General features: G+C 35.2%; 2 protein-coding genes across 2 annotated transcripts; both read left to right on the forward strand.

Moving 5' to 3' along the window:
- The first annotated feature begins 571 nt into the window (after positions 1-571).
- LOC148191517 (uncharacterized) lies at positions 572-6,045 on the forward strand. Its single transcript, XM_088101398.1, has 3 exons — positions 572-975; positions 1,079-1,170; positions 2,987-6,045. The coding sequence occupies exon 3, from the start codon at positions 3,586-3,588 to the stop codon at positions 6,043-6,045; it is 2,460 nt and encodes an 819-aa protein (XP_087957524.1). The 5' UTR covers positions 572-975; positions 1,079-1,170; positions 2,987-3,585.
- Positions 6,046-6,605: 560 nt separating this feature from the next.
- LOC148191518 (uncharacterized) lies at positions 6,606-10,998 on the forward strand. Its single transcript, XM_088101399.1, has 5 exons — positions 6,606-6,690; positions 7,585-8,136; positions 8,529-8,595; positions 8,699-8,790; positions 10,608-10,998. Exons 1-3 carry the CDS (start codon positions 6,606-6,608, stop codon positions 8,555-8,557), a joined length of 666 nt encoding a protein of 221 aa, XP_087957525.1. The 3' UTR covers positions 8,558-8,595; positions 8,699-8,790; positions 10,608-10,998.
- Positions 10,999-20,958: the final 9,960 nt, after the last annotated feature.

The raw sequence follows: 20,958 nt of genomic DNA on the forward strand, positions 1-20,958 counted from the left end.
TCTTTTTCACCCCCACCCACCCTTTCGAGTCAATAATTTGATTCTCCATTTTCAAAGTCAAATTGTTCTTATAGTATATAAGATATTAGGTTACTTACGTCACTATAGTCCTACAACCATGGTCATGTTATCATAAATTATTGAATATAGTATCATAATTTGAGTATATATTCCATTTCTCATTATTTTCTAAGTCTTCTAAAGTGACATAGTAAGTTACCAAGCATGAGCTGAACTGTGGATGATTGCTGGTTTATTAAAATGGAGTAGGTTCTTAAATGGAGGCAGATTAAAATTTCAAACCTTGGAACGGCGTCGTCGTTTTGGACAACCCTAAATTATTCCTAATTAATTACTGTATTAGTCAAGATTGTGAGTTTATGAAGGATCCCAGACTTTTCAGGGATGATGATAATACGTGGGGTTTTTTGTCCTCCATTTAAAGAACAATATTATTGAAAAACATATATATATAATTTGATATTATTCAGTGCTTATTCGTTGATGCATTACCAGAATTTATAGTAGATGAAATGTGCTATCTTTTGTGTAAAAAAATGTATATGTGAGAACCTGATAAAATTAACACACTTAAATCCATTCTCTGATCACTGTTTTAAATTACCTGCCACGTCAAAATTCCACTAAATCCTCTCTACATGCACTGAATGCCATATGTCAATTTGGAAGCTTCTAAAATCAGTATTGGAAACCAGGTGGCAGTGAATAACTGCTCAACCGTTTGACGAGGGAGAGAAAGTGATTTCTCTGAAAAACACTTCTCTTCATTCCATGCAATCACCTTCTTCCTCTCCAATTTCTGATCTTCCATATTCTCTGCATTTCTCTGCACTCTTTCATCTCCTCTCTGAAGTAACTCACCATAATCTACTCCAATCCCATTTCAGAACCAGTAGAAAAGTTCCCTGCACCGTGAGTATCAAGTTGATCCGAACAGAATTGAGAACTGAACTGGTAAGTTCTCATTCTGCATAATTGTTCATTTAGTTTATGCGAACCAAAATTCTGGTTGCATGCAGAATTAGAAATCTGATCTGTGATGATTTTGGTGTATTAGATTTAGTGGAAGTGGTTGAGTGATTTACTGGATAGAAAGCCGTGAGTGCTAGAGTGAAATTTTAAGCAATTTGGAGAATACTGCAGTAACAGGTAAGGGAAGCTTTAGTAATTTCATTTAATATATGTTTGATCTGTATGACAGTAATGAATAATGTTGAATGTCTGAAATGTATGAAATACGTGATGTGTAATTATGTGTGAAAAGAACTTGTTGTACTGGTTGCATATGAAAGATGAATACTGTTGAAGTGTGCTGGTTGTCTGAAATGTATGCCATAGATGAATTTTGAGTGTGTGCATGAATCAGCAGAGTTGAACTGGATGTATATCAGAAATGTTGTTTGAAATTATGCAGAAAATGAAATGTATGGACTGTATTATGATTTGAATTCTGGATGATTTGGAATGATACGTTTGAATTGGGAAATTCTGTAAGGTATGAAATAATGTTGGAAATAAAATTCTAAGTTTATGAATCATATGAAAATCTGTGAAGTTATCGAGTTGAAAAATCTGGAAATTTCATCTTCTCTGATTGATCATGTGCGCTCGTTATCGAACGGTCTTATACCGTTCGGTTTCCCTGGAACATCACTTAAAATGAGGATCCTTTCATTTGGAAAGGACTCTGATTTAGAACGAGCGTTATTGGTGTTAAGAGTTAGGCGTGAGCGTTCGGCTTAGCCTAGCGTGTCCAACCATTGAAAAATAGTTAAGTATAGTTGGGACGCTCGGTTTTGTTTACCAGCGTTCGTCATAAGGGGCGCTTAGTATTTTACTGAGCGTTCGTCCAAAGTAACTCTCGATCTTAGATTGAGCGTTCGTCCTAGTTAGCGTTCGGTCTGATAACGGACGTTCGTTCAAGTGCACGTGCGTTCAAATGCGCGTTCGTTCAAAGTACACGTTCGTTCTACTTGGTGCTCGATCATTGATCTGGCGTTCGTTCTGAGCAGCGTTCGGTTTTGTAATTGAACGCTCGTCTTTCATGGCTTCGTGAGCGAACGTATCTGGCGTTCGTCCAAATTATTAATTAACGTTCGGTCTTAGACTGGCAGTGTTGTTTTCTGAATTCAATTATATTTGGTTGTTTATCTAAATAATTCTTACTGGTTTAATTCTTTGGATTCTGCCTGGAGTCTTTATACTTAAAATTTTTCTAAGTATTATCCATAAATTCTAAGATCAAGCTTTTTAAAGTATTAAGTGTCATCAAGTATCAAGGGATAAATGGCTCGTTTCTATCGTTCAGAAACGTGGATGTATGAGTACTGCAATATGTTCCTTCCTATCTATTGAGTGATGGTTGTTCCTTAAAAGTAAGAGAGTGAATACAGAATGAAAATTTGATTAAGAGAAATTGTGAATATGTGCGAATTATGGATTGAATGGATTTATTGGAATGGATTGTGAAAGAGCGTTCCAAGGAGGAACGTCTCCATGATGTGAATATGAGAAGTAGTGTAGTATGACCATGGATAAGCTACTGATGGCTGTTCATCCTGATATTCCGTGATTGCTCATCCTCATGTAGAGGAGAGTAGTTCATGCGTGGGAATGGCAGGAGGCCCTAGTCCTTATAGTACTTGGGCTGATAAGGGTTAACCTCGGGTGGCAGCTGTTGAGGGTATCCCAGTTACTACATCACCCGGGTGCAAAGAACGCCTGTAGATACATGGATCATACAGTCCGGACAGTCTATAATTATGAGAATTTGAATGAGTTCCTTTATGCGTGGATTTATGTTTAATGTTGTATGAACTGTATGATTGATTTTATTATGTTAAATCATGTTGATTGTATTGAATTAAATTACCTAAGCTTACCCTTGCAATTTTCCTTGTGTTGTCTACTGTTTCTGTATGTCCGTCTTGTCAATGCAATGATCATCCGTTGTGGATGTGAGCAGACGGTGAGGCTCCCCTTGAATCTATGCTGGAAGAAGAAAATTTGGAGGATGCCAACCTTGTGGAAGTTGAAGTTAAAGCTGAGCAGTAGAGGCTCGTTCTATAGCAGCTTTTAGAATTTTGGGTGCTGTATTTTGATATTCTGTATGTAGTTTTACAGCACTGTTTATACAGTATTAGCAATAGTTAGTCTTCCTGTATAGCATTTTGGGACATTGACTGTATAGTGTTGCAGAACGTTGGTCCAGTAACTGGTTCTGTTTTTTTTTATTTCTGAGTACTGTTATGTGCTGTATGTTCAGTTTTAGATTTCTGAACAGCTTCTGTAAATTACTGTACGTGCTGTTTTATTTTGGAACAGCTGTTATTTATATTAAGACTGTATTGTGTTTACTGTAAATGTGATTAGTTCTGATTAATGGTAATTATCATTTATTGGGATGTTACATTTATTGGTATCAGAGCAGTTTTGTTCTTTTAAGGACATATAGGGTATGAGTGCACTGTGCTTTTCGTTGTGTGCTTGATATGTGTTTGATGAGTTAGTAATTTTTAACTCTTGAACATAGCTAACGTACGTTTTCTCTGATCCAGAAAACGAATGGCTCCTAGACTTCCTCCCCCACCTCAGCCGAACGAATCTGATGCAACAGTTAGTGCCCGTGTGTTGGAGGCAGTCATAGACAGGCTTCAACAACAGAACGCAACTTTGGTGGAGCAGAACGCTGCCTTGATGAGGCAAAACCAGGAAGCAATGCAAAGTATGGAGGCTTCTCGTGTTCATTCAGAAGCAACGCAGAGACAACTAATGGATATTTTGGCAGCTGGCCGAGGCACACCAGGAGCCTCTTCTTCTAACGCTGCACCTCATGCAGAATGGAGTTTAGAGAGTTTATTGCAGCACCATCCAGCCAAATTCAATGGCAAAGGGCTTCCGGATGAAGCTGATCAATGGTTGAGGGATATGGAGCGTATCTATGATGCCAAAAGATGTCCAAATGAAAATCGTTTGGCATTTACAGAGTACTTATTGACTGGTGAAGCTAGTCATTGGTGGGCGAGCATGAAGGCCATCCTAACAGATGCGCAGAATCCAATTTCCTGGGAGGTTTTTAGAACCAAATTTTATGAAGAGTATTTTCCTGATAGTGTGCGGTTTGCTAAGGAAGTGGAGTTCCTTCAACTGGTGCAAGGTGGTATGTCCGTCTCGGAATACACCAACAAATTTAAGCATCTGGTCCGTTTTAACACCATGGCTACAAACGAAGAATGGCAGTGCAGGAAGTTTGAGAATGGACTTAGAAGTGATTTGAAAGTGTTGATATCCTGCCTGTGCATTCGGTCTTTCCCTGCCATGGTTGAAAGAGCAAAGGTACTGGAGAAGAACGTTGCTGAGGCTGAACAACTGAAGAAGCAGCAGATGAATAGGGGGCAGGTGGTATCCAGAAACACAACGAACGTAAGAAGGTCCCCATACGTTCGTCCAACTCAATCATCAGGTGGATCACAAGCCTTGGTCACTGTTGGCCAAACTGGGCAGCAGAGGAGTCTGACGTGTTATCAGTGTGGAGGACCGCATTTGAGATGGGCGTGTCCTCAACTTGCTGGAGGGAAACATTGCAACAAATGTGGGAGGAACGGACACTCGGATCAGGAGTGTAATATGGGAGGCCGTGCAGTGATGAGACCTCCAAATGCTGGAAGAACTCAACAGGGAAGAGGTGGACGTGCACAAGCAACAGGAAGGGTGTATGCCATTACTGGTGCTGAAGCTGCTCGTTCAGGTACACTAATCACCAGTACTTGCTTACTGTTTGGGAAGCCGTGTGATGTGTTGTATGATTCGGGGGCAACTCATTCCTTCATCTCGAAGGCGTGTGTTGAGAAGCTGGGATTAGTGGAGAGCGAATTACAGTTTGATCTGGTGGTGTCAACCCCAGCAGCTGGTGGGATTAAGACATCTACAGTTTGTGTGAGATGTCCTATAGAAGTTGAGGGACGTAAATATAAAGTTAATCTCATTTGCCTACCCCTTCAAGACTTAGAAATAATTTTGGGGATGGATTGGTTGAATGTCAATCGGATCCTCATTGATTGTGGGAAGAAGGAGTTGATCTTCCCAAATGAAGAAGAAGAAGAACTGTCTATTACTCTTGGACAGTTTAAGGAGGACATTATGGAGGGAGCAAGCTGCTTTCTGATTATGACGTATGGAGATGATGAGATAGAGCGTTCATCCACTATTGATAACAGTGGAGGACGAACTGTAATAGATGAATTTTCGGATGTTTTTCCGGATGAAGTCCCTGGTCTACCTCCCATCCGTGAGGTAGAATTCACCATTGAGTTGGTAACTACTGCTGCACCCATCTCGGTTCAACCTTACAGAATGGCACCAGCTGAGTTGGTAGAGCTTAAGAAGCAAATTGAAGATTTAATGGATAAGAAGTTCATCAGGCCGAGTGCTTCTCCTTGGGGAGCGCCTGTATTGTTGGTAAAGAAGAAGGATGGCAGCTCACGGCTATGCATTGACTATAGACAACTCAATAAGCTGACCATCAAGAACAAGTATCCTCTTCCAAGGATTGATGACCTGCTGGACCAGTTGCATGGTGCGTGTGTATTTTCTAAGATTGATCTACGTTCGGGCTATCATCAAATCAGAGTTAAAGAGGAGGACATTCAGAAGACTGCATTTCGGTCACGCTATGGCCATTATGAGTATGTGGTGATGCCCTTTGGAGTGACAAACGCACCTGCAATCTTCATGGATTACATGAACAGAATTTTTAGACCGTACCTGGATAAATTTGTTGTGGTGTTTATTGATGATATCCTCATTTATTCCAAGAGCTTTGAAGAGCATGAAGACCATTTGAGGACTGTCTTGAGTGTATTGAGGGAGAAAGAACTGTATGCCAAGCGTTCAAAGTGTGAATTCTGGATGAAGGAGATCCAATTTTTTGGGACACGTTGTGTCTGCTGGTGGTATTGCAGTGGATCCAGCCAAGGTGAAGGCAGTGCTGGATTGGGAGAGTCCACGTTCTGTAACAGAAGTTAGGAGCTTTGTGGGGCTTGCGGGCTACTATAGGCGATTTATTGAGGGATTTTCTAAGATAGTAGCCCCTCTAACTTACCTCACCAGGAAGGACCAGCCGTTTGCTTGGACTGATAGATGTGAGGAGAGCTTTCAGGAATTGAAGAAGAAATTAACAAGCGCTCCTGTGTTGGTCATTCCAGACACGGCCAAACCTTTTGAGGTATATTGTGATGCATCGTATCAAGGTTTGGGCTGTGTACTGATGCAGGAACGAAGGGCAGTGGCATACGCTTCTAGGCAGTTAAAAATTCATGAGAAGAATTACCCCACACACGACTTGGAGCTGGCAAGCAGTCGTGTTTGCTTTAAAAATCTGGAGGCATTATCTGTATGGTGCAACGTTTCAAGTATTTAGTGATCACAAGAGTCTCAAGTACCTCTTTGATCAAAAGGAGTTGAATATGAGGCAAAGGAGGTGGCTTGAATTCTTGAAGGATTACGAATTTGAATTACTGTATCATCCTGGAAAAGCAAACGTGGTGGCTGATGCATTGAGTAGGAAAGCAGTAAGGGTTTCGGCAATGATGATAAAGGAGTGGAATTTGGTGGAGAGTTTTAGAGATCTAAGATTGCAGTTTGATGTAGGAACGGACGTTATCAGATGCTGTAATCTTAGAATTTCCAGTGATGTGTTTGACAGAATTTGGATGAAGCAACGTGAAGATGAAGAATTGGTGAAAATCTTTAACGTGCTCGGTAAAGATCAGGCTAAGGGATTCAATGCTGGAACGGATGGCATGTTACGTTACATGGGTAGAACGTGCATTCCAAACGATGGAGAGTTGAAAAGAATTATATTGGAGGAGGGACATCGCAGCCGTCTTAGCATGCATCCTGGCATGACTAAGATGTATCAAGACCTTCGTTTATCCTTCTGGTGGCCGGGTATGAAGAGTGACATTGCACGTTTTGTGTCAACTTGCTTAACCTGTCAAAGAGCTAAGGCTGAACACCAAAGGACCTGGAGGATTGCTGCAGCCATTGGAAATTCCAGAATGGAAGTGGGATGGCATCTCTATGGATTTCGTGACTCATCTGCCACGCACAGTCCGAAACCACGATTCAATTTGGGTGATTGTAGACAGATTGACTAAGAGCGCTCACTTCCTTGCTGTTAATTTGAAGATGTCTATGACCAACTTGGCAAAGCTGTACGTTAAGGAGATTGTTAGACTGCATGGAGTTCCTTCAAGCATTATATCAGATAGAGACACGAGATTCACATCTCGTTTTGGCAGTCACTGCAAGGAGAATTGGGAAGCAAACTGCAAATGAGTTCTGCTTATCACCCTCAAACGGATGGCCAATCTGAACGAACCATCCAGACTCTTGAAGACTTGTTGAGAACATGTGTGATAGATCATATGGGGGTTTGGGATGAAGTTCTGCCACTGGTTGAATTTACCTATAACAACAGTTATCAAGCAAGCATAGGAATGGCACCGTTTGAAGCTCTTTATGGAAGAAAATGTAGAACTCCTTTGTGTTGGTTCCAAGAAGGTGAAACTGCAGTAACTGGACCAGAATTAATCCAGCAAACAACAGAGAAAGTGAAGTTGATTCAAGAACGTTTGAAGACTTCTCAAAGTAGGCAGAAATCGTATGCAGATAAGAGAAGAAGACCCTTAGAGTTTGCTGCTGGAGATCACGTGTTCCTGAGGTTGAATCCAGTCACTGGTGTGGGAAGAGTCCTGCGTCCAAAGAAGCTTTCTCCCAAGTACGTTGGACCTTATCAAATTCTGAAGAAGATTGGAGCAGTGGCGTATGAACTGGCTTTGCCACCTCAACTGTCCAACCTGCATCCAGTCTTTCATGTTTCACAACTCCGGAAGTATATAGCAGATCCATCACACGTATTGGAGTTAGAAGATATCCAACTTAGGCCAGATCGAACACTGGAGATGCAACCTGTTTGTGTGGAAGACAGCCGCACCAGACTCTACAAAGGGAAGGATGTTCGTCTTGTGAAAGTGGTGTGGAATGCAAAGACTGGTGACTCAACATGGGAGGTTGAAGAGGCAGTGAAGGAGTTGTATCCACATCTATTCCCTGGTAAGCCTTAGAATTTTCGAGGACGAAAATTTTTGTAGTTAGGGGGAATGTGAGAACCTGATAAAATTAACACACTTAAATCCATTCTCTGATCACTGTTTTAAATTACCTGCCACGTCAAAATTCCACTAAATCCTCTCTACATGCACTGAATGCCATATGTCAATTTGGAAGCTTCTAAAATCAGTATTGGAAACCAGGTGGCAGTGAATAACTGCTCAACCGTTTGACGAGGGAGAGAAAGTGATTTCTCTGAAAAACACTTCTCTTCATTCCATGCAATCACCTTCTTCCTCTCCAATTTCTGATCTTCCATATTCTCTGCATTTCTCTGCACTCTTTCATCTCCTCTCTGAAGTAACTCACCATAATCTACTCCAATCCCATTTCAGAACCAGTAGAAAAGTTCCCTGCACCGTGAGTATCAAGTTGATCCGAACAGAATTGAGAACTGAACTGGTAAGTTCTCATTCTGCATAATTGTTCATTTAGTTTATGCGAACCAAAATTCTGGTTGCATGCAGAATTAGAAATCTGATCTGTGATGATTTTGGTGTATTAGATTTAGTGGAAGTGGTTGAGTGATTTACTGGATAGAAAGCCGTGAGTGCTAGAGTGAAATTTTAAGCAATTTGGAGAATACTGCAGTAACAGGTAAGGGAAGCTTTAGTAATTTCATTTAATATATGTTTGATCTGTATGACAGTAATGAATAATGTTGAATGTCTGAAATGTATGAAATACGTGATGTGTAATTATGTGTGAAAAGAACTTGTTGTACTGGTTGCATATGAAAGATGAATACTGTTGAAGTGTGCTGGTTGTCTGAAATGTATGCCATAGATGAATTTTGAGTGTGTGCATGAATCAGCAGAGTTGAACTGGATGTATATCAGAAATGTTGTTTGAAATTATGCAGAAAATGAAATGTATGGACTGTATTATGATTTGAATTCTGGATGATTTGGAATGATACGTTTGAATTGGGAAATTCTGTAAGGTATGAAATAATGTTGGAAATAAAATTCTAAGTTTATGAATCATATGAAAATCTGTGAAGTTATCGAGTTGAAAAATCTGGAAATTTTCATCTTCTCTGATTGATCATGTGCGCTCGTTATCGAACGGTCTTATACCGTTCGGTTTCCCTGGAACATCACTTAAAATGAGGATCCTTTCATTTGGAAAGGACTCTGATTTAGAACGAGCGTTATTGGTGTTAAGAGTTAGGCGTGAGCGTTCGGCTTAGCCTAGCGTGTCCAACCATTGAAAAATAGTTAAGTATAGTTGGGACGCTCGGTTTTGTTTACCAGCGTTCGTCATAAGGGGCGCTTAGTATTTTACTGAGCGTTCGTCCAAAGTAACTCTCGATCTTAGATTGAGCGTTCGTCCTAGTTAGCGTTCGGTCTGATAACGGACGTTCGTTCAAGTGCACGTGCGTTCAAATGCGCGTTCGTTCAAAGTACACGTTCGTTCTACTTGGTGCTCGATCATTGATCTGGCGTTCGTTCTGAGCAGCGTTCGGTTTTGTAATTGAACGCTCGTCTTTCATGGCTTCGTGAGCGAACGTATCTGGCGTTCGTCCAAATTATTAATTAACGTTCGGTCTTAGACTGGCAGTGTTGTTTTCTGAATTCAATTATATTTGGTTGTTTATCTAAATAATTCTTACTGGTTTAATTCTTTGGATTCTGCCTGGAGTCTTTATACTTAAAATTTTTCTAAGTATTATCCATAAATTCTAAGATCAAGCTTTTTAAAGTATTAAGTGTCATCAAGTATCAAGGGATAAATGGCTCGTTTCTATCGTTCAGAAACGTGGATGTATGAGTACTGCAATATGTTCCTTCCTATCTATTGAGTGATGGTTGTTCCTTAAAAGTAAGAGAGTGAATACAGAATGAAAATTTGATTAAGAGAAATTGTGAATATGTGCGAATTATGGATTGAATGGATTTATTGGAATGGATTGTGAAAGAGCGTTCCAAGGAGGAACGTCTCCATGATGTGAATATGAGAAGTAGTGTAGTATGACCATGGATAAGCTACTGATGGCTGTTCATCCTGATATTCCGTGATTGCTCATCCTCATGTAGAGGAGAGTAGTTCATGCGTGGGAATGGCAGGAGGCCCTAGTCCTTATAGTACTTGGGCTGATAAGGGTTAACCTCGGGTGGCAGCTGTTGAGGGTATCCCAGTTACTACATCACCCGGGTGCAAAGAACGCCTGTAGATACATGGATCATACAGTCCGGACAGTCTATAATTATGAGAATTTGAATGAGTTCCTTTATGCGTGGATTTATGTTTAATGTTGTATGAACTGTATGATTGATTTTATTATGTTAAATCATGTTGATTGTATTGAATTAAATTACCTAAGCTTACCCTTGCAATTTTCCTTGTGTTGTCTACTGTTTCTGTATGTCCGTCTTGTCAATGCAATGATCATCCGTTGTGGATGTGAGCAGACGGTGAGGCTCCCCTTGAATCTATGCTGGAAGAAGAAAATTTGGAGGATGCCAACCTTGTGGAAGTTGAAGTTAAAGCTGAGCAGTAGAGGCTCGTTCTATAGCAGCTTTTAGAATTTTGGGTGCTGTATTTTGATATTCTGTATGTAGTTTTACAGCACTGTTTATACAGTATTAGCAATAGTTAGTCTTCCTGTATAGCATTTTGGGACGTTGACTGTATAGTGTTGCAGAACGTTGGTCCAGTAACTGGTTCTGTTTTTTTTTATTTCTGAGTACTGTTATGTGCTGTATGTTCAGTTTTAGATTTCTGAACAGCTTCTGTAAATTACTGTACGTGCTGTTTTATTTTGGAACAGCTGTTATTTATATTAAGACTGTATTGTGTTTACTGTAAATGTGATTAGTTCTGATTAATGGTAATTATCATTTATTGGGATGTTACATATATTAATGTACTTTATTTTCTACTAAGTACAAAATTAAAAGACAAATTTAAGAATGAAGAAAATAAATAAATGTGTTAATTAATATACTAAGCATGAATTGTGATTTTTAGTGAGGATATGTGAGATTGAACAAACAAATATAAAAAGATGGCTAGAATTTAGGTGAAGAAGTTGAAAAGATGATCGAAAGTGGAAATATAATATGTGAAACATTATTATTAAATTATACGATGAATTGTAAACTGATCGAAATTATTGTTGAAGATGGCGGCGTCCACGTTGGGTTATGTTGATGAGTTTATCGTACTTTTGCACCCAACTTGAAGAATATTATGGTTAAAACAAAGAACAAAAATACAACAAATATCAAACAAAACAGCTCATGAATGGGTTGGGTGGAGTAGTAGAAATGTTCAAAGCAGTCATTGCAATTTTTTAGTAAATTAACTTTAATTTTAAAAGGTAAAATAACAAGTTATGCCACTTTAAATCATGCAATATTAATTATTAGGTTACATGGCTTGAGTGAAAAGGAGCATTATTTTCCTTTTTTTTCAAGGTCATTTTGACATAAATTTTACTGACTATCACAACTACATATATTATAAAAACAAAAAAAAAATCTAAATTTTGGTGGAATTGATTTAAACTAAAAAATAAAGTGTTTTTTGAAAAAAAAATTCTTAAAAACGAAGAATCTATTAATGCTTGGTTATGATTAAAAAAAACATTTTTTTCACCAACTATGTCCATTTGAAAACAACTTTCACATCAATTTATTTATTTTCATGCCTGTTTTTCTTTTCTTCTAAAAAATAAAAAAAATGTTTTGTTTATCAAAAAATGGTTTTCTTCTAAACAAACTCACTCTCAATCGGGTTCATACAAAATACGAACTTTTTAAACCCTAACCTAACCCACAAATTGAAAATTTAGTATTAGTTTTGTTACTGTTTATGATCAGTCTAGAACACAAATATATTCTTAATTAATACAAAAAAATTGGGGTACATTATACAATTAAAAAACAAAACTATAATAATGCAAATACGTTAAATATGTTTTGGTGTCAAAATATGATCATGGTCATTCAAAAAATAATACAACGTAAATACATAAAGTAAGTTAACTAAAATGAATCAATGTACAAAATTTAAATAATCATTCAATTAATTTCATTAATAACATTCATTTATCTCATTTAATCAAGTCAAGAATATAGTTAGACTACTAGTTAGAGATTAATACTTGTGTGATCAATATTTGTTTCAAGTGATATATCTATCTCACTAATAACCTAGATCCCCATAATTTACCTTTTGAAAACACTCTAAAACTTAAGAAATGTATGCAAAATTACGTAATTAACAAAGTAAAAACCTTCATTATATGAGGTTAAATTAACTTAATACTTGCATTATATTAACAATACAATTTTACTTTTTTAATAATAGTCAATTAACATAAATCACTTACTTATGCTATACAACTCATTTTCATTATTCACATTCATAGGGACTTAAACTAACATTTTTTTTCATCAGTTCAGATCATAACGAAATCTCATTCATGAAAAAAACTAAAAGTCAAGAATTAAATATCTAGATAGAAAAATTTACGCAAAAATAAAATTTATCTGGTTATATTATTTTTTAGTCTTTTTGTAGTTGAAAACAAAATAAAGGAACAGCTTCGAAAAGTAGAGAAAAATAAGAAATTTTTTACTTTAAAGAAATAAAAGAAATGAAAAAAAATTATATTATATTTAATTTTAAAATGATAAAATACTTAATACTCATGTAATTTAAGATACATCCTTTGAATTTATAAAATAATTGTTACCTTATTATATGTTTTTCAACTAAAAATTCATTTTATATTTTCATCATCTCACCCTTTTTGAAGTTCAAATTTGCAAAATCAGTCCCTTATTTAAAATACAATAGTTTCATTAAATAAGTTATTCTTTATCACCAAGATTACCATAAAAAATATATCTCATTTGAACAAGTTATGCTATATATCATCAAAAAATCAATAAAAATAGAGAAATGACAAAAATATTATCTAACAATTATTTGTGAGAACCTGATAAATTAATACACACTAATTCATTCTCTGATCATCAATTAATGCACCGTGACACGTCAAAATGCACTCACACTTCCACTGCATGCGCCTGCCATGTGTCACGGTTGGAGCACTCTGAGAATGTTAGTGGAAGACAAGTGGTGTGTGGAGAATGGGAGTTAGTTTCTGTGAAGGAAGGAAGTGAATTTTCAGGAAAACTCTTCCCATTCTCTGCGTGCAATCACCCTCTTCCTCACGAAACTCTAGCTTTCTTTATCTCTGCCTTCTCTCTAAACTCTTTCATCTTCTCTCTAAGATCACTCACTACCAACATCTCTGCTTCCATTTCAGAAACCGTAGAATAATTCTCGGTGTTGAAAGCTTTCATTAGAACCGAACAATTTAGAATTCTGTGGCTGGTAAGTTCTCTTCCCTTAACGTTCTCTTCTTCTGTTTCCGCAAACCAAATTCTGGTTGCATGAATGAATTATAGGTCTGAACTGTATGTGGTTTTGGTATCTTAGATTAAGTAGAAATCGTGGGGTGAATTTCTGGATAGAAAGCCGTGAGAGCACTAGAGAAACCATAAGCATTTGGAAGTGCACTGCTAGATCAGGTAAGGGAAGCTTGAGTAATTTAATTTAATACTTGTTTGATGTTTATGACAGCAATGAAGTGTACTGAATGTTTGAATTGTATGAAATCTATGAATTTTGGAGTATGCAAGCACGAGTCTATTGTACTGATTGTATATGACTGATAAACTTGGGAATTATATGTTGATGATGTTATTGGTTGAGCTGTATGCAGAGAATGAGATGTATATTCTGGAATGTGATTGAAATTCTGTATGGGGTGGAATGATATTGTTTTGAACTGTATGTAAATGATGAGATGTTTGAACTGGGAAACTGGAAAATACTGTATTGATGAGATTCTAATATGAATTCTGTAATGTATGAGATTTATGGTGAAGGTGAAATTATTAAAGTTCAAATCATATGAAATCTGTGAAATTATCGTGTTTGAAAAATCTGGAAATTTTGATCTTCTCTGATTGATCATGTACGCTCGTTATCGAACGGTCTTATACCGTTCGGTTTCCCTGCAATTTCCTTTAGAATAAGGGTTCTTTCATTTGGAAAGGACTCTGATTAAGAACGAGCGTTATTGGTGTCAAGAGTTAAGTGTGAGAGTTCGGCTTGGCCTAGCTTGTACCACGATTGAAAATAAATTGAAGTATAGTTAGGACGTTCGGTTTTGTTTACCAGCGTTCGTCATAAGCAGCGCTTAGTATTAGACTGAGCGTTCGTCCAAAGGAACTCTCGGTCTTAGATTGAGCGTTCGTCCTAGTTAGCGTTCGGTCTGATACCGAACGTCCGTTCAGATGAGCGTTCGTTCTATTTGGTGCTCGGTCATTGACCTAGCGTTCGTCCTAAGGAGGGTTCAGCTTCTACTGAACGCTCGTCCTTATCATTGCTCGTGAGCGAACTTCACAGCGTTCGTTCAATTTATTAATTAACGTTCGGTCTTTGACTGGCAGTGTTCGTTTCCGAATTTACTAATGCTCTGATTATTTATTTGAAATCATTTAAACTGTGATGGTCCTTTTCATTTAATCTCAAGTCTTTATACTTAGAATTTTCCTAAGTATTATTGGGATCTTTTAGACTCAATTTCAATTAAATTAGTCAATTGTCTCAACGTCCGTGAATGAATAATGGTGCGTTTCTTTTGTTCAGAAACGTGATAGCAGTGTATTGTAATACAATCATCTGAATCTATTAAATGATAAACTTTGTTTAAATTAAGAGAGTGGAACACAGAATGGAAATCTGAATAAGAGGAATGGTTAATAATGTGTGAATGATAGTGTGAATGAATTTTATGGGATTGGATTGTGAATGAGCGTTCCAAGGAGGAACGTCTCCATGATGTGAATATGAGAAGTAGTGTAGTATGACCATGGTAAAGCTGCTGATGGCTGTTCATCCTGATATTCCGTGAGTGCTCATCCTCATGTAGAGGGGAGTAGGTCATGCGTGGGAATGGCAGGAGGCCCTAGTCCTACTGAGTACTTTGGACTGATAGGGTTAACCTCGGGTGGCAGCTGTTGAGTGTATCCCAGTTACCACACCACCCGGGTGCAACAACGCCTGTAGATACATGGCTTCATACAGTCCGGACAGTCTTTAATTATGAGAATTTGGATAAGTTACTGTATGCGAGAAAATATATCTAATGTTGTATGAAATGTATGATTGATTTACTATGTTAAAATATGTTGATTGTATAAATTAAATTACCTAAGCTTACCCTTGTGTTTTCCTTGTGTTGTCTACTGTTTCTGTATGTACGTCTTGTCAATGCAATGATCATCCGTTGTGGATGTGAGCAGATGGTGAGGCACCCCTGGAAACAATGCCGGAAGAAGAAAATTTGGAGGATGCCAACTTGGTAGAAGTTGAAGTTAAAGCTGAGCAGTAGGGTGCTTGTTCCGTAGTGGCTGTTAGATTTTTCTGTACTGAATTTTGGAAGTTCTGTATATAGTTTTGCAGAACTGTTTCATCCAGAATTGATATTGTATTTTGATAGATCCTGAACGCTGTAATTGTAGTACGTTCAGTTTTAAATTTTGAGCAACTGTTGTAAATATTAAGACTGCACTGTAGTTTCTGTAAATGTGATTAGTTCTGATTAATGGTAATTACTATTTATTGGGATGTTACATTATTCATCTTGAACATAATCAAAATTTTCTAAAACGAGTAAATCATGAAAATAAAATTAACTAAAAATAAAATAATTGGTTATTTTTATTGCATTCAATAGTCTTATATTCTTTAAAATCCAAAATAATTTAAATATATATTTTTTTCAAATTATCTTTTAAAGATAAATCTGATGGAATTTTACACTTTAAAACAGATAATACTCCAAATATATAATGTCATTATTGATATTGATCTTGAGCACTTTTTGGCACCTTTGTTAGGTTAGTTTAAAATCTAACTCGTTAATGATGAAGTGTGTGTGGTCTAACCTATTTTATCATACTAAACTTTTTAACAATAAAAAATTTGAGCCAGTTTTATTTGAATTTTGTGATTTCTACAAGAGTGTTTGACAGCAAATTTTAAGTTTGAATTTCATTCATACATTTTTTTTTTCTTCTTTAAAGTTTATATGATTCTGTGCAGCTTGATTCATTCCACAAATTCGGTGTAAACAAAAAAAAAACTATTTCTTACTGATTTTTGACTTTTTAAAATTAGTATTGGAGACAAATTGAAATCATTATTATTGAAAATATATGCGTTGTGTGCTAAATTATATATATATATATATATATATATATATATATATATATATATATATATATATATAATGGTTATACATTGTGTAAATATTTTTATAATGGTTAATAAATAAATAAAATATTTCTTGGAATAATTATTTTAAAAATTAGTAGTTTCATCTTGATTAGATAATAATATAAAATATATTTATGCTAGGTTAAACTTTTCATAAGTGTTTAAAAGTTTAAATTAATTAAGTCAATTTTGTCTCAATTAATCTAAGTAAAGATAGGTATTTTAAAGTAAGAGAACGTTATTTTATGAATGAAATTTTTATTAACATATTCATACCCATTACATTAAAGTTATGATTTCTTATTCGTCAACAGTTTGAAATTTTGATGATTCCTGAAATGTGATTTTTCATTCTGATCATTAAGAAAATAATTCTCCAATCCCAACAATCAAAATAAAGAGTAATTTGTCTAAGAGTAAGTTGGAAGAAATTAAAAATAACACATGCAAAAAAACTAAGAGGGGTTATTTTTAAACAGAGAAAGAAAGTAAAAGGTGAAATTTGTCTAATTAGTTAAGTAAAATATTTTTTTAATCTTTCAAAAAATATTCTATTCGATTTGCTTATGAATAAATAAATAAATAAATAAAATTTGAATTAGGATTTTTCTTAGCGAAAAAGTATTCCACTAATGTTTTGAACAGTAAAATGAAATTGCGTGAAAATGTGAAACCATGTTTTGCACGGGCTATGACTGGAGATTGGGTCCAATAACCAACCCACTATAAAACCGCTTTTATACACTTATTTTGAATTCTCAAACCTCTTCTTTTCTTTCTTTCTTTCCTGAGTGTTTCATTATTTCATCTGTATTTCCAAAAATTCTACTTTTAATTTTTTTAAATTTTATTATTATCCTATATCTCTAATTTTATAAAAAAATTTATTTTTAACTTAATAAATATATTTTTATTTTTTTCTTTTTCTTGCTCTACACTACTTTAATAATAACTAAATTTAAAATTCAAATATTATTTAATAAAATTTTATATTCTGATAATTATTAAAATATAATTTGTTATAATAATACTTATATTAAAAATATAAAATAATTAAAATAAAAATAATAATTAGAAATTAACTATATATTACATAATTTTGAACAATATTTTATAGTGACTTGGAAATGCATGTGTTTTTAGTTCCTAAACTATCAATTAAATTTATTTTTAGTCCCTTTTTTAAACTAAGCTACATTTTGGTCATTTTCCTTAAAGAAACCTTAATTTTTTGTCTTCCAAAACCAACAACGTTAAAAATAAGCTGAGGTGTCTAACGTCTGGCTACGACATCTTTCCTTCCTAAATTTTACAACAAGGGTGAAGGGGTCGAACGGTTAAGGGAAGGAGGGTGAATGGGCCGAACGGTTAAGGGAAGGGGGTAAAGGAGCCAAACGGTTCAACACATAAGAAACCATTCGACCCCTTCATCCTCATTCCCTTAACCGTTCGGCCCTTACCAACATGGCAAAAGTTAGGAAGAAAAGATGTCATCGTGGTCAAACGTTAGCCATCTCAGCTTTTTTTCAACGCCATTGGTTTTAGATGACAAAAAATTAAGATTTTTTTAAGAAAAATGACCAAAATGTACCTTAGTTTGAAAGATGGACTAAAAATAAATTTGCTTGATAGTTTAGGAACTAAAAACATGTTTAACCCAAAATTTAATACAATCCAAATAATATTTTTGATAAAGGGTTATAACTTCCTTTTAGATGTTCTTTTATTTGAATGTAACAAGGAGGTGCATGTAGCAAATTGAAGGTCCAAACACTATATTTTAAGTTTTTAGTTTTACTCGGAGCTTTCAGGCAAAAATCAGTTACCACAAAGAAGGGTTGGGTGGCTGGGTGTTGACACTTATTCTATTCATTTCTTATGACTCAGTGTGGATTGACTATGAACTAAAATAATGTTACATGACATGTTTTTATTGGATCCATATGGAAGGACCCAAAACTCTTTGTTTTAAAAGACTCAAAAGAAAGGTCCATATACTAAAATTTTTAATGCAAAAGCGTCTTTCTACTCATAAAACTTTGCATGATAAAAGATGAATATGGAGATGGGGCTCTCTTTGTGTTAAAATAAGGGCAAGGAGGGAAGAAAACGACGAAGGTTGTTGATGACAGTGGAGGACAAAGGTATGAATGCAAGAAGGGTAAAATGGATATTTTAAAAGTTAAGGGAGAGTAGGACCAAAAAAATGGGAGTGTACGAAGAAATGGCCTTTCATAACTTTTGAAGACCTCGTAACTACCTTAGGACCATTCACTTAGGCCTTTTATATAACGAATTTAAAAATATATATAAAATATAATGGTTTTTGTTACTATGGGCTCATAGCTGACCGAACGGTAAAAGTGCAGAAGAGTCGTCCGACCGATGATACCTCGCAGGTTAATGGACCGATCGGTAAAATTAGCCCGACCGATGATACCTCTCAGGTCAGTGAACCGATCGGTTAAATCAGCCGTTAAGGTAATTAATAGTAATAATTGTCTGGGAGTTGATGAAAATAATTGTCATTTATTGACAATTAATATTGTCATTCATTGGTGGTTAATAAGTCAGACCTAACTGTAAGCTCATTATAATTTATAAGTATTTGTCTGGCAAAGGAGACAGGTAACTTTAACTTGAACTGAAACACTCAGAACTCAGATAACTAAATCTTGATTACAAGATTATGACGCAAAGTCACTGACTTGAGCGTCGGAGTGTCTTTTGCAGGCACCATCCCCCGCGGCTCGGACAAGGAAAAGAGTGAAGACAGCACAACTGGACATCGGAGCAGACAACTTTGGATGTTTTGGATTAGGGTTCCAAATCCTGCTGAAACATATTGACAATTATTTTCATTAACTCCCCGACAATTATTACTATTAATTACCTTAACGGCTGATTTAACCGATCGATTCACTGACCTGAGAGGTATCATCGGTCGGGCTAATTTTACCGATCGGTTCATTGACCTGTGAGGTATCATCGGTCGGACGACTCTTCTGCACTTTTACCGTTAGGTCGGCTATGAGCCCATAGTAACAGTTTTAATTATTATTTTTCTTTTGCCTGTTACAATTATAAAAACTATATTAAAAAATTATGAAGATTAAAACTTGCGTAGCGTTTGGTTGTAATATTCTCTTCTTCATTAGATATTAGGGATGTCAAAATAAGCTAATTTGGTTCACTTGAGTTAACTTACAAGGAGTTAAATTAAAAATAAGTCAATTCAACTTAATTTACTATTTAGTGCCTTAGAAATTTTGCAATATTGACCCATGAGAGATTAGTAGGTTAATCAATTAACTCAGTAGTTAAGAACATTTCATTCTTCTAATTCATTTTATATATTTATAGTTGTACACTCAAATTAACTTTTGTATAATAGAACGATCAAAATGATCATGCATTTCAACAAATAATATTGTTAAAATAGTAGTTGAAAATTAAAATATTAATATACATGTCAATCAAATAAACTAAATATTTAAACTATTCAAATATTCAAATATTACTAAAGAACATTTTAATATTTAAGAAAATGAAAAATATTAACCTACACAATTAGCAATTAGTGTAATAAATAATTATAATAAAAAACTAATATAAGATTGTTAACAGTAGTCTATAAACCAACTCACTTTTAACCTATTTAATCAATAAATAAGTGAGTCAGGATTTAATTTGACCCATTTTGATATATGTAATTGGACACATTACTTAAAATAATCCATAACTTATAAATATGTTTTTTTTTAACTAAAAAGCTTGTATGTTTTTCTTTATTAAGTTTTTTTTTTCTTTTTGAAGTAGTCTTGCGTTTAAATGCATTCTCCTTCGAACAAAAAACAAAAAAATGTTTGTGCTATGAAGTTGAAAATTTTAATTTCTCAACCGATGCCAAACCAAAAGTACAAATCCCTTTTTAATACTTAAAAAATTGACATGAATAACAAATGTACGATCTATTTTAATACTTCAAACATATAACGGAATAACTTAAAAAACATTTAACTATTCATACAAGATTTCGAAATTTTAACATTGTTAACAAAATTAAGATAATTACTCCATCAAGATAGCATACGTTAACATAAGTATAATTTTGATCACTCCTAACGCTCAAAACATTACATATATGATCTTCAAGAATTTTATCTGTAAAATATAAAAGAAAATCTTTTTACTCTAAACCACAAACTTAAATCACAGGTAATCACCAAAAAGTTAAGCATAAATACACTATGACTACTGCATTTGCATTTTACAATTAGTACATTTATTTCTTCCCCTTATAATTAAACAGCGCGACCAGTTCCGCAGACAACGTTTAATACAGGTTCTTAGAAAGTTCTTTCAAACGACAAAAATGTTGTGTAACCGTTGAGACTAAACTGACAGTTGTAATTGTAACCAAATAAGAACATGAATTGTCAAAGTTTGAAGCACAGT

Source organism: Vigna umbellata, chromosome 11 (genome assembly GCF_029865625.1).
Source record: "Vigna umbellata cultivar VRB3 chromosome 11, Vumbellata_1.0, whole genome shotgun sequence".
Taxonomy (NCBI): Eukaryota; Viridiplantae; Streptophyta; class Magnoliopsida; order Fabales; family Fabaceae; genus Vigna; species Vigna umbellata.